At 36.7% G+C, this 14268-nt stretch overlaps 1 protein-coding gene across 1 annotated transcript in view; it reads right to left on the bottom strand.

Moving 5' to 3' along the window:
• The window catches only part of LOC149806015 (polycystin-1-like), an 87562-nt gene that overhangs the window by 57230 nt on the left and 16064 nt on the right, over positions 1-14268 (bottom strand). The window contains exons 6-10 of the mRNA XM_089934985.1: positions 10559-10770; positions 9916-10047; positions 7480-7608; positions 2084-7200; positions 1255-1404 (exon numbers count right to left, since the gene is read on the bottom strand). Coding sequence (XP_089791111.1) covers positions 1255-1404; positions 2084-7200; positions 7480-7608; positions 9916-10047; positions 10559-10770 — 5740 coding nt within the window. The remainder of the gene's footprint in view (positions 1-1254; positions 1405-2083; positions 7201-7479; positions 7609-9915; positions 10048-10558; positions 10771-14268) is intronic.

Raw genomic sequence — 14268 nt, 5'->3', positions numbered from 1 at the left:
ACTTCAAGATCAAAGTATGGCTATAACTGTCCAAAGGAAGACAATCTAGTAAATTATTAGAGTTTATTCACTTGTCAGTCATGATCTGTTTTCATTTTTAACAAAACCTTAAGCCCTAAATGTACTTATGAAAGCAGTTTTGATTGAAAGTGCTAATAAAATCTGCCAAGGTTAGGACATAGTTTTTAAAAATCAGAAATGAGGATCAGTAGTCAGGAGACATCATGGGAATAAAATGCCTTGGGACATACTGCCCTGATGAGTAGTCAGGGGATGTCATGAGAATAAACTGCCCTAGGACATACTGTCCTAATGATTAGCCACTGGACATCATGAGAAAAAACTGCCCTAGGACATATTGTCCTAATGATTAGCCACTGGACATCATGAGAATAAACTGCCCTAGTACATATTGTCCTAATGATTAGCCACTGGACATCATGAGAATAAACTGCCCTAGGACATATTGTCCTAATGATTAGCCACTGGACATCATGAGAATAAACTGCCCTAGGACATATTGTCCTAATGATTAGCCACTGGACATCATGGGAATGAACTGTCCTGAGACATATTGTCCTAATGAGTAATCAGGGGACATTATCCAAAACCAAAAGTGGGGAGCTGCAGTACCTGAACTGATACAGTGTATGACTTGTAATCAAAGGGTTCCAAGTTTGATACCTGTCCAGGCCAGACCATATTGGCTGCCAAGACATAAACTTGGAAAGGCACTTAGCTACCATTTCCTGGGCATGATAGATAGGCAGGATATAGTCAACATTATGCTCAAGTAAAACTGACAAAAACCAATAATGGTTCCCAAGTCTCCTTTAGTGTCTTGCAACCAGAGTTACCTTTACTTGCAGTTAGGGAACAGGATACAGTGTTTAAATTCTGTGTTAACACAGGTAGTTTTGATATAAGATTACAAAACAAACAGTAAAGAACATGCAACAGGGCTAGTGCTGATTAGTGATACATTATGCCAATGTATTCAAACAATTTTGCTTATGCTGAATAAAAAAAAATTAAAAGTCTATACAACATTTTTTGATATAACTGGATTGTATTTTTTTTACACATAAGTTGTTTTATTTTTTTTTATTTGCCTATAGGATACATGTAAAAATGCACAATGTCTTTGATCTTTCTTTTTCAGATTCATAAAGGAGATAAGATTTTGACAGTTTTTCACTGACAAGTCATAACTTGATCATATTGTGATAAATATAGCAATAGAACCAGACTTACAATCTGAGTAGCTGTGCTACTAATCCTGCCAGTAGCGGACACAATAACACTGATGTTGTAGTTCTGGCCTAACACTGTGGAACCAGCAGGGATGCTGATAGTTGCACTGCTTCTTCCAATGACATAGGTACACATGTCTGAAGTAGATGCCTGAAAACAAATATGATAAAATTTGATAACAGATATGGCTTAAAACAATAATCCATTATGTAATTGTTGTAAAATCTCATTGAAAAAATACAAGTACCAGTCATAATGTTAATCAGAATGACATTAGCATGAAATTATAAACTATGTTATCAACATTTTCAAAGTACATGTATGCCATATACAATCATTTATAGTTGAGTCCAAATGCAAACTGCACAAACCCAGGTCTGCCATATAAATGCACCAGCAGATGTGGGTCTGTGCAGTTTGTTAGGAGCAATCAGTTGAACAAACAACATAGACCCTGATCTGCCAGTGCATTATGTAATAGTAGATTAAGGTCTATGCTGTTTAAATGAATATATACAGTATTCTATCCTCTAAGCATATACACAATATCCTATATATTTTGTTGTAATTCTTCAGTTTTAGAATGAAAATGTTTCTGGATAGAATAATTTGATCCAGGTTAAAAAGTTATCATTCTTAATAGGGAACCATGGTAGTTTAGTTCAGTTAATAAAGTGAGTTTTGATACCCACCCAGGCCAGCCTCAGGGCTGGGGCTGCCTCTGTGTGGTCTTTAAAAAGGCATTTAGCACCCATTTCCTTGGCATGATCTAGCCAATAATGTTAAAAGGGCTGTTTAAACCAACAACAAATCTATTACTTAAACTTACTGATGGATTTGTCCATGAGCAGGTCCAATTATAAGTCATCACTGTGCTAGCCACATTGTCTGGATCATAGGAGGTGCTGGCATCAAGTGTGAAGGCTGTCCCTGCTGGATAGAGAGACTCGCTTCCACTGACAAGAAGGGCCTGCAGTGCTGAGTCCACAATGTTCAGAGAAAAGTTTACACTAGCTGTAAGCGGGGTGTCTGGATAGCTGACAGTGAAAATTACACAGTATGTTCCATAGTTCAATGTTGAGGCTGGAATAGCAAATTGCGGTGTTGATGTAATGACCTTACTGTCCAGTGTCACTGCAGATCCTAGTGCCGTACTGTTGCAGATGTTTTTGTATATTTTCCATTGGTTGGTAGCTGTGTAGTAGATACAGTCATAGTTGTTGACACTGACTTCAAACTCCAATGAGCGGGACCTTAATGTTGTCCTAATGTCATGCCCTACAATCTGTGCATATGGTTGGACACACTGAAGCTCATCCAGGCTGAACAAAATAACCTTGGAAACACTATTTATATCATTGTAGACTATCACAGTCAAAGTATAGTTACCTTTCACATTAAACATTTTATCTAGGGATGGTGCTGTAGTTGTGACATTTTCTCCATTAGAAAAGGACCATAGGTAATTGCTATTGTCAAGATTGGTTCCTGTGAGTGTGAAGGTGATGGTGTAATTTGTAAACAGATAGGTTGATAAATGAACTGTCACATTACTTATCATTCCAATCACAGGAATTACACACTGATAAGTGTCAGAACTGACCAAATTACTGCCATTAACTTGCACTGAGTAGTTTCCAGCCTCTGTGAACGTATGTGTGAGAGTAGTACCATAAACAATTTCACTGGATGTTGCAGAGATGGACAAGGTCCAGACAAAGCTGATATTTGTTCCAGCATCAAAAATGGCAATAAGAGTCAAAGGGTGTGTTGTATTCTGTCTTTTGGCACAGTTGCCAACAGTCAGATTTCTGATAGGATCTTGCACAAGGAGTCTCAGGTCTGCACTACGAGTTGAAATATTGTTAAAGGCAATTACATTAATACTATGCATTCCAGCAGTAAAAGTGGATGGTATTGTGCCATTCTCATTGAAAATTAATGCACCTCCATCTATGGTCCAGTTAAATTTGATGTACAACAAATCCATTAGAGATGTAGTAAATGTAACCATCTGTCCAGTTTTGGCTGGGTTGACATCCGCATTTAATGTGAAGGCTGGAATCTCATTTTCCACAAAAACTAACATGGAAGTGGTTTCTTCACTGACCAAATTTTGAACTTTCAAAGTCACATTGTAGACACTTTGATTTGAAAATGTGTTACTCAGAGTCTGTGATATAATGGAGTAATCTAAGATTCTGTCATGGAACACACTCCAGTAATACTGCAGATTATCTCCCCTTACAACAATAGCTGTACAAATTAGTGTTTCACTGGTTGCAATGTAGGGTTTTTGTCTAGCTGTTGGCCAAGTACATGTCATATTCACGCCTGAAATAACTTCCTGGACTTCTACAAGTTTAGATCCTTCCTCTGTATTGATATTATTTGTAGCGGTGACAATGAGATTGTACATTCCTGACCCTGATGGAGTCCAAACTGATGTGCCATTTCTACCACTGCTGAATACACTTGTAACTCCTGACACATTTTGTGACCATGTATAATTGATGTTGTTCCCTGATGTCACACTGGCTGTCAGAAGCAGGGACATATCAGGTGTAATTGCAGCAGATGAGACATTTGAAGTCAGAACAAGACCATCAATTCGCTCTTCAATGTAAATAGTTGCTGTTGCAGATGAAGAGCTCACTGAATTCATACATCTTATACTAACAGTGTAATATTTAACTGATAAGTTATCAAATACATACACAATGTCTTTTGTAGATTTACTATAATCAAAAGTACTCACTTTTCTGATAATCCAGCTGTAATTCACATCATCATCTGTATTTGATTCAGCAGAGAAATAAACACTGACATTAAAAGGAGCATAATTTATGTTGGTAAGATTTGTTTTGATTATCACATATTCTATCTTCTCCACAATACGGATAGTAGTATTAGCAGAAACACTACTAATATCATTTGAAGCTGTTACTTTACACGTCTGGTATCCTTTTGTAGTGTAGTTAAATGTAATTGAAGAATTTCCATTTTGAGCTATGCAAGAGTTGCATGGAATCCATTCATAGGATTTGATTGAAATACCAACTGGAGTAACAGTAGTGCTGAATGTAACAGCTGTATTTGTAGCTGAAAGAAATGTTGTTGGATGAATTGTAACCAGATTGATCTTGGGTTCCACAGTCAAAGTGATGCTGACGGAAGACGATCCTACACTGTTACTTGCATTCACTGTCACATTATATGTGGCTTCAACGGAGTAAGCAGTTGTCTGTGCACTTCCAAATAAGCCAGAATTTCCTCCCCCTAGATCCCAGATATAGGTCACATTATCTCCTGCATTGACACTGGCAATGAACGTTACAGTGGAATTTTTGCCTATATAATAGAGACCTTTAGCAGAGTTATAAATACACTGTTGACACATAATTGCTAAACCAGAGATGAAAGTTTGAACTTGAATGTCTGTTGACAAACTGGTGGATGAAAGAATATTAGAGACTGTTGCATTCACTTGGATTATGCCTGGTAAACTCACGATGACTGTAAAGCTGTTATTTGTCATGCTGTGGATGCTGCTACCAAGGGTCCAAAGGTATGTCAAATTTGAACCCTCTGTTGTAACCACAGTGACAGTTGCTATTGCTACCCCTCCACTTGGCAGTCCAATGGGACCATTATTGCTGATTTTGGCTCCAACTATTTTCTCTATAACACAAACAGACCTGCTCTCTGAAGCTGTAGTTGTCCCATCTGAAACTGTAAGCGTTACATTCATCTGGCCTGGAAATGTGTAGGACTTGTTATAATTTTTCATATTAGAACTTGTCCCATCTCCAAAAGACCAGTAAAAGGTCAGAAGAGATGGCTTGTAATGTAAAGCCTCGACCTTAAAATTTTGGGATTCTTTGGTGGCAAAGCAACCCGTTGGTGTGTCAACAGTAAGCTCCAATGTAATATTGTCAATGACATAGGCTGTCATTGTCTGACTTGTAGAACTAAAAGTATTGAAGGCAACAACTGTAACATCATATCTGCCTTTATTAGGGAAAGTATAGCTGTATGTGGGACTTGCCACTGTATCATTAAATAATGAGCAATAGAAATTGTACAACATATTTGTTCCTGCTGTGGTTGTTAGAGTAAATACTGTAGGTTGTGTCAGCAGGGTTGGTCCATCATAAACAAGTTCTAATCCCTGCACTTTTTCTATTGCTGTAACATTTACAAAGACAGTTTGCTGGCTGACTGTGTTACTGATAAGGACAGTCACATTGTAACTTTTGGCTGATGTAAAGGTTTTGGCTCTTGAAGAATCATTTGTTGGTCCAGTGGAGGAAGACCCATCATCGAAGTCCCAAGTATATGTTATGTCACAGTATGCACCAGGGGACAATGGAACTGTTACAGCAAAACTGACGGAGCTTCCAACAATGAACTCATTAACTGAAGCTGCAACCGATGCAGAGGCTGGAATAGAACTACAGACAGTAATGTTAACAGAGAGGGACTGTTCCTCAAACGCATCCTTCACAGTCAATGTGGCTGTGTATGTGCCAACTGATAAATAAGTATTGTTTTCACTAGAGTACAGAGTTGAGCTTGATGTTATAATGGATACAGATGTGCTGCTACTTGCATCACCAAAATTCCACTCAACTGTCACCTCTGCTCCAACAGACACACCCACTGATATTGAAAGCATATAATTTTTGCTCACTGCTGCCAAAAATGAAGTAGTTGTAAACTTGAGGTTAGTGAAGCCAGCTGCAGGTTTTACGTCTACAGTTTTCCAAGCTCCTAATGTAGATCCCAGCTTGTTCACTGCCATGACTGTTACATTGTATGTGCTAGCACTGCTGAACAAGTACTGCATTGATGTCCCTGAGAAACCAGTTACATTTGTGCCATTTACTGCATAATAATAATGGTCCACATCACCCACAACTCCATACACCGCGAATGAGCCATTTTCTCCAACTCGCATTGGATTGGAGGGTCCTGTTTGGTTCAGACTAATCAATGTTAAAGGTGTGAGCTTGACTAGGTCCACAAGAATAATCTTGTAACTGACCGAGTTGGATACATTGACACTTATTACAGAAGTCATGTCCCCAACATCAAATCTGTAGGACATCGATGAATATGGGGTATTTGACCAGTATAATGTGGTATTACAATCTTCCACAGCTGCTGATGCTACAGATGTTGGACAACTTGATGAGAAACTGACTGATGTACTTCTATCAAGACTCCAGATGGATGACAGACTGCTTCCCATTCCAGCTCTGACAGTTAACTCGTATACTTTACCATATTCCACATAGACTGTGCCCTCTGATCCTATGGTTGCAGCTGGCTCCAATTTCGCAGGGTAAACCCACACCACACTAGCCACTGGTTCAATCAGATCAATAGTGAAGGATTTCTTGTCTTTGCTCTCTGGGATCTCAATCTGCACTGTATACTGACCAACTGAATTAAAATATGCCAAGTTCGAAGGAATGTCTATTTCCTGTGATGATGCATATACAGCTTGAAAATAGCAGGTCATGCTCTGCTTAGAAGACACTGTCACGTCATAGCCTTTTGTCAGCCAACTTGCATAAGGAACAGCATATAATTCATCATCTGTTGTACCTGATCCTGTGCATTTAATTGGGTTTGAAGAGCTTTCAAACTGAAATCCAAGAACATCAAACTCTTTGACAGCTATATCACTTGAGACGGTGTAAGTCTGTTCAAGACCAGCATCTAGGTTAACCATGGTCTGTCCAAGCAGATGATATGTTGGAACTGTGCCTGTACCACAGGTGTAAGATTTAGTGCGGCAGCTGCATATCTCATAATATGGCAAGGATGTATTAGTTAGATAACATGGATTCTTGTCATCTGGTGTGGAAAATGTCTGGCACTTCAAAACAGATGACGAACTTGTACTGCACGAGGAATAGGCTACCCCAGGTATGCAAGCTGAAACAGAAATTAGAGAACTTTAATTTAACTTAAACATTACCATTGAAAGGACTTAATCTTCTGCAGTAAGGTAGATATGAAGAAACGAGAGACATTCCATTGTACTCTATTGTTCAGGTTAAGCATCACTACAACAAAAGTACTAAGTGATAATATACATTACAATAAGCTCCACTGATGCTTTCCATATAAAAGTAATTCTACATAATATATAAAAATGCTGTTCTTTATCTCAAATATTCAGATCCTTAAATAAAAACTAGTAATTGACAATACCTGGCTGTATGACATAGTTTGATGTGCATGTTGGTCTGTACACCTGCAGGATAACTTTAGCAGATGTTGAAAGAGGTTTAGCATGGAAATTCCAGCTGCGAATCGTTCCTGATCTAGTGAACCATAAACCTGAAATACATTATGAACAATTGCTGAAGAATTGAAATATGGCAAAGCATCTTAGTTTTTTATTTTAATTATGAACAGATCCAACAAAACTTCAGTAAGCGCAATTGATAACATTATGCTGTCCAATAATATTGTGCTGTCCAATAATATTGTGCTCTTCAATAACCATATTACCAGCTGTTTGAAGATTATTTTGAAAATGCTTAAAAATTTAAAATCTTTTGGTCAAGAAATTTTAGTGATATCTTACATGAAACCTATCTTGCAAAATTAAAGAATGTCAATCAGAATTATTTCACAGGGAGGGTTGTCACATAAAGCTAAAGAGGCATTTGCCAAAATTAACTCATTAACTCCCAGAGTGTCTTTCCATCTTCACCTGAAATGAGGGTAGTAAATGGATGTGTGAGGTTACTTCTAACTACATATGAATACATCTGCTTCCAAGAGATTTTCATTTAGCCTGATGCCTAGGTGTATACAAGACCCATTTTGCTTGTACATGTGCAGAAGGGTAAAAGTAAGACTTTTTTGGCATAGTGGACTCATGACATTTGTGTCCCTATCACTTTTACTCTAAATCTCAGAATTATCCTACATTTTGCAAAGGTTCACCTGTCCATGTGCAATTCAGACTGGTCTGCTTTATAATTCAGGCCAAATATTTTAAAATCCAGACACAAACTCAAGTTCTGAAAACCTGTAATGTTTGGCCTAAAACATACAGGTCCAAAAAATTAGGTTTTTCCCAATGTATTTTGTAATACAAATAGGAAATCCATATTGTTTGGTATCTATCTTGAACTACATCTGTCTACTTTTCTTTAACATCATCCACTTTGGTGTATCATAAATGAGGTTGATGGTACAAAGCTCAGAGGTAGGGTTCAATCTCATGATGCATGAACATGGCATATGGTGTTATTGAGTTAAGACAACTTCAAAAGCAAAATATCAAATCTTACAGTCAAGATGATATTAATAATGTATGTAATTACGGAGTTCACCAATGAAAATATTTAAACTAAGAACTGCAAAGAAAGTCAAAATCCTCATACAAATGTTGTTGTTGCTGTTGTTGTAGGGTTTAACGCCATTTTCAGCACATGATAGGCTAAATATGGCGGCCAGTATTAATGGTGGAGGAAGAACCCGGGAAAATACCTACCCACGAGAAGCTACTGGCAAACTTTCTCACATACCCACATTAGCTGAATCCGAGACTTGAACCCATGCAGACAGAGGTGAGATGGCAGTGATCCGTAACAGAGAGCGCTTTAGACCACTCGGCCACTCGGGACCCTTCCTCATACAAATATTTCAGATAATATATTTATGAAATCATTAATAAACTGTACCTGTGATGTAAACTTGATAAAATAGACATGTGATAACTGCACAAGGCTCTACCAGACCTACCAACGTTAATAAGATTTATAAGACATCGCTGTTAATATTGTTAAAAAAGTTACATAAAGCTTCAGTATGGTGTAATAAAATATCATATACTGTTGTTATCAACTTGGAAAACATGCATTTAAAAAGTTAAGAAGTGTGAGCTATGAAAGGTAACATTATGTTCAACTAAACACATAGAACATAGTGACCTCCAGTACAGTTACAAAAACTATTTTCAAACCCCATAAAAGTTATCGGCTCCTTTTGTTTTGGCTTTTTTGAGATGAGTATTTCACATGGTGTCAATCATCTCTTCCAACAACATCAGCACAACATGATGTCTGTCCAATAAATATAATTGTTTCCTTCTCTGTTTTTTTCCAGGCATGGCCAAGAATCTGATTATTTGTTTTATCTTTCTATGTAGATTAAATGGACTTTGAAGAAGCTGTTTAACCCATCTGCCATCAAGCATTTCTTTCTCTTGGATGACATTTGTAGATAATGCTATAATATACAAGCAAACGCTTGATAAAAACAAGGGCAGATTAAAGTGTCTGAGGTACTCCTGTAGGTTTGTCTGGTTTCCTTATGAACTCCACTGAATCTAATTTGAAATTTTAAATGCAGATCCTGACCAAACCCAGAAAAGACAGTATCCTGTTTTGACCCCATCAATAATATTTTCATATTTAGTACTATTATACTTTCAAATTATTTCAGTAACACTTACACTTAAATCATACATGTTGGCAGATTTTTTTTTACCCTAACATTTTCAAACAGGCATGAAATGTTCATCTGTGTCAAATTAACAAGGGCCCAAATTCAATACATTCTGTTTATCGTTTCTTGGAGTTTAGAGTGATTCAAGTATTGTTAAATAAAAAAGATATGATAAGAACTTACCAGGGAAAATATACACAGTAGAAGTGGCTGAGCCAGTAAACACTGAAACCTCAGATAGGCTGATAAGACTTTGTCCCTCAGGTATATCCAGGTCATATCTTCCAGCAATGAAGGAAGATACAGTTGTCCGGTCTGGTAAAAAAATAGTCAATCATAATGGATGTGAAACTAAAATACAAACCTCCTGAAATGGAATCTGTTGATCAATTTGAAATTTTCTTAGATACCCTTTCATGAAAATGTCACATTAATAGAAAAATTACTGACATTTAACCACAATAAAAATTCTACCATCTTGAATAGACTCCAATATTTTCATTTAAACATCCGAAGGTATTCAAAACTTGCAGTCCTGACAGGGATTCTGGCCTCTAACTTGCCTTTTTCCATGACATGACAATGACCTTTAACATGGGAACCAGTCTATGACTCACAACACACCATCGAAAAAGCATATATATGTGGACAAAGTTTCAGAAAATTCTCTCCATGACTTGCACAGTTATGTGAGACAAGAAAATTTTAATGGAAAGACAATGCTATAACACAAATAGGCCTGACCTACAACAAGCATATAAAAAAGAATCTCATTAAAAAAAATTATTCATGACATTCTATGAACAAAAGTAAAACAATAACTTACTGTTGAGATTATATTGGCAAACATAACCTCTGCCAGAATTGCAGTTAACACTGAGCCAGGAAGTTCTGTTTGTTACAACACAATCATAGGTCCAACTTCCACTCATTAAGTTAAAATCTGATGAGGGGTCAAAGCTTGTGCCATCCACCCAGACTTTATAACCTTCAAGTACTCTGTCAGATAGTCCTATCCATGCCTCATTAATGGCAGCACTGCAAAAACACAAAATATTCAGGCATGAGAATGATGAAGGATGTCTAATTCAGAACCATTTTAAAATGTAGCTCATACAGTGTTTCTAACTGCAAGGAAGACATAACCCTACATTTTCAATTTTCTCTTTTTTGGCTTGAGTAACAAATTTACTACCAAATTTATACTCACTTAAAATTTACTACTAAATTTATACTCACTTAAAAATCAAGTCCGTCTGCAAACTGCATAGACCCAGATCTGCCATAACATAATGGACCAGCAGATCTGGGTCTGTACAGCTTATTAGGAGTAATCAGTAGAAAATACAACATAAACCCTGATTTGTAGGTGCATTGTGATATGGCAGATTAGGATATTTGATGTTTGCTGTTTGACTTGACTTATAAGTGAGCATTTATGGTAGGTATGTGCATCTTGCATTATATTGATAGATCAGGAAGAAAAGTTACACTGAAGGTATTTCCTCTAGCTACTTTAATGCACAAACCAGACCCTATGAATCCAGAATCCCAGATTTGTCAGGAAAATTATCAAGCCTGTAAAATACATGTTAAACAGACTGAGTGACTGAATCATTCATCAATTAGTTGAGTCACTGAAGTTGTGTGTGAGATCTAAATTATGTGACTGAGTGACTGATTGACTAAATCAACGAATAAAGTATAAAAAATACTACAATACCAGAATGACATTTTTGCAGCAAAATACATGAAGTTACTGGCTGCATGAAATCATGGCTGATTTAATCAAATTTAGAGAGAGCAGCTAATTGATAAAATAAAGTCAGTGTCGTCTTTCATCAAGATAGTCCTGATATAGTTAGTATGAAAGGGAATGCTTTCCTAAGCTTTTTAAATGCATACAAAATTGGTAATAAAGTGCAGCACATATTTGAACTTCAAGACAAACTAGATCAACTTTGTAATCTTAAATACCCCTTGCTTTTTACACCATCCCTAGACGATGGCCCTGACATCAAGCCATGAAATCCATATTATTACATATACAAATATTCAGTTTTGCTCAAATATATTTGAAAATATTACTTTAAGGAAGACAATAACACTGGCTGCCTGCATACAGTTAGCACTGTAATAATGCAATGATAGGATAATGAGCAAATGGGCAGATGGATGAACTGTATCACACTATCCTTGATGCTTCAGATAACAGTGAGGATATAAAAATCCAGCAAAAGACCCATGTGGCCTAATACATCTCACCTGGCTTTCATAACTTATCAGCTGACCATTTATACAAACTTTTCCCACATACAATCACATCTAAGTGCCCTTTCCTCATTTCAATGCAAGCAACGTTTGACACCTCTAAAGCTTTTTTTGGACACCCCTGCCATAACTCCATAAAAGAACTTCATGGCAAACAACTGCTATCTGCATGGTCAATTCATAGCACCACCTGATGAGAATTTTCCCCTCTGGTTTAACGGCTTTCTGGGAGATAATATTATGTAACAGTCATAACATGCTTAAGTAAATTAATTATTCAGAGATAACAGGACATCAGACACTCCCCAAAATAGTACTTTAGAGATAACGATAATCAGACACTCTCCAGAAAGTCATCGAGAGATAACAGGACATCCTACACTCCCAAAAATAGTAATTCTGAGATAACAGTCATCACACACTCCCCAAAATAGTACTTTAGAGATAATGGTCATCAGACACTCCCAAAAAAGTCATCGAGAGATAACAGGACATCCTACACTCCCAAAAATAGTAATTCTGAGATAACAGTCATCACACACTCCCCAAAATAGTCAACCAGAGATAACAGGACATCAGACACTCTCAAAAATAGTAATTTAGAGATAACGGTCATTAGACATTCCCCAAAATAGTCATGCAGAAACAAGAAGACATCAGACATTCCCCAAAATAGTCATTTAGAGATAAAAGAACATCAGGCATTCCCCCAACATAGTGATTACAAGAGCTTTAAATAAGTATATATTAATGTGAAGGTTTTTCTAGCCAGTTATACTGAAATCAGCTGAGGCAAGTATTTATAATACACTTTACAATGCAGCAATGCATTATTAACCTGCAGTTCACTGGCAGGTGCTATGAGGTAAAGGTTAAGCATGATTATGTAATAATGAAAGAATGCAACCCTACATACACAAACTCCTAACTTTTATAACATGTTGATTTTACCTACTTTACAAGACTGACAAAAGTTATTTCCTTGGACAGGTGTATAATAAATATGCATAGATCTCATGCATTATCATACTCATCCAAAATATGCGTGGTTCAATTCTACTTACCAAGTTGTTTTATTGAAATCAAATGAGAAATAGTCTCCTTAATGTTCCAGACAGTGGTGTGGTGGTAGGGGAATTAAGACTCAAAAAGTGTCTTCTGTCACAAATTGTCATGGTCCCAAAGGGGCATGTCCCCAAAACAGCAACACTGTACAATTGAGAGTAAGTTATCTACTCATGTAAACTTAAATAAAATAACTAGAAATTCAAATAGGAATAAAACAAATTTAAAAAGTGTTTTCCATTGAGCATTTAAATTTAAAACATTTTCAAGCATTTCACACACACACACACACATTAATTAAAAAGTAAGTTTCTGTCTTTAAAATCAGCTGGACAGAGGAATACAGGTTTAAGGAAATGACCAATATATTTTGTGGTACATAGGGGGCATTGGAATTTTTTCATATACTGATAATTTTATTGTAACTAATATCATGGATAGAATGTTTTTTTCAACAAATCATAGGAAAAGTATTTTTTACAAGCTATTTGTCACTTTTAATTTTTTCCTCAAAGACTTGGGCCTTGATCTTCCCAATAATAAAATCGTCAGTTCCTAGCTAGATTCAGACTTGACTAATCTCAATGCGAGAGTCTCAAGGTGATGCAAGTGTCATCATTGTTCATATTTAATTGCATTCAGAACTGGATGTTACTGTTGTCTTGATGCTGGGTGGTGTCACTATCTTTATGGATGTGGTACAGTTCAAAGTGACTTTAAATATTGATACGGTATTTGCAGTATGTACAAAGAATAAAATGCTCCTACTTGCTGCTGTGACGATCACAAAGAATAAACTCCTTCAGCCATAAGTTCTAAAATTTAGTTTTACAGGGCTTTGCACACTTTGCCTAGGCTCTGACCACTTTGCCAGTCGTTCATCCTTCTCTGAATTACAGTTGTGCTTCGACATTCTGTCTTTAAAAATGAATCACACTTCCACCTTATTCCAACTACTGAAATTATCACATTTTGCATTTTATATATGGGTAAAATCTTAATATTTGTACTTTACATTTTGCAAATTACTGTATACACTCACTTAAAGTTGACCCCCACCCACCCACATCCCCCATTTTTTGGCTATAAAAAGTCTATTTCTCTTTGACACTCCAATATGCTGGGGTGCATTTTGCAAGTCAGATCCATCTGAATGGATGACTTATCATTAGAGAGTCAGAGTTGCACTTTTGAAAAACA

This window comes from Sinohyriopsis cumingii, chromosome 2, assembly GCF_028554795.1.
Source record: "Sinohyriopsis cumingii isolate HCF-2022 chromosome 2, ASM2855479v2, whole genome shotgun sequence".
Classification (NCBI taxonomy): domain Eukaryota; kingdom Metazoa; phylum Mollusca; class Bivalvia; order Unionida; family Unionidae; genus Sinohyriopsis; species Sinohyriopsis cumingii.
The sequence above is the reverse complement of the archived record's forward strand: the minus strand, read 5'-3'. Positions and strand labels throughout refer to the sequence as shown.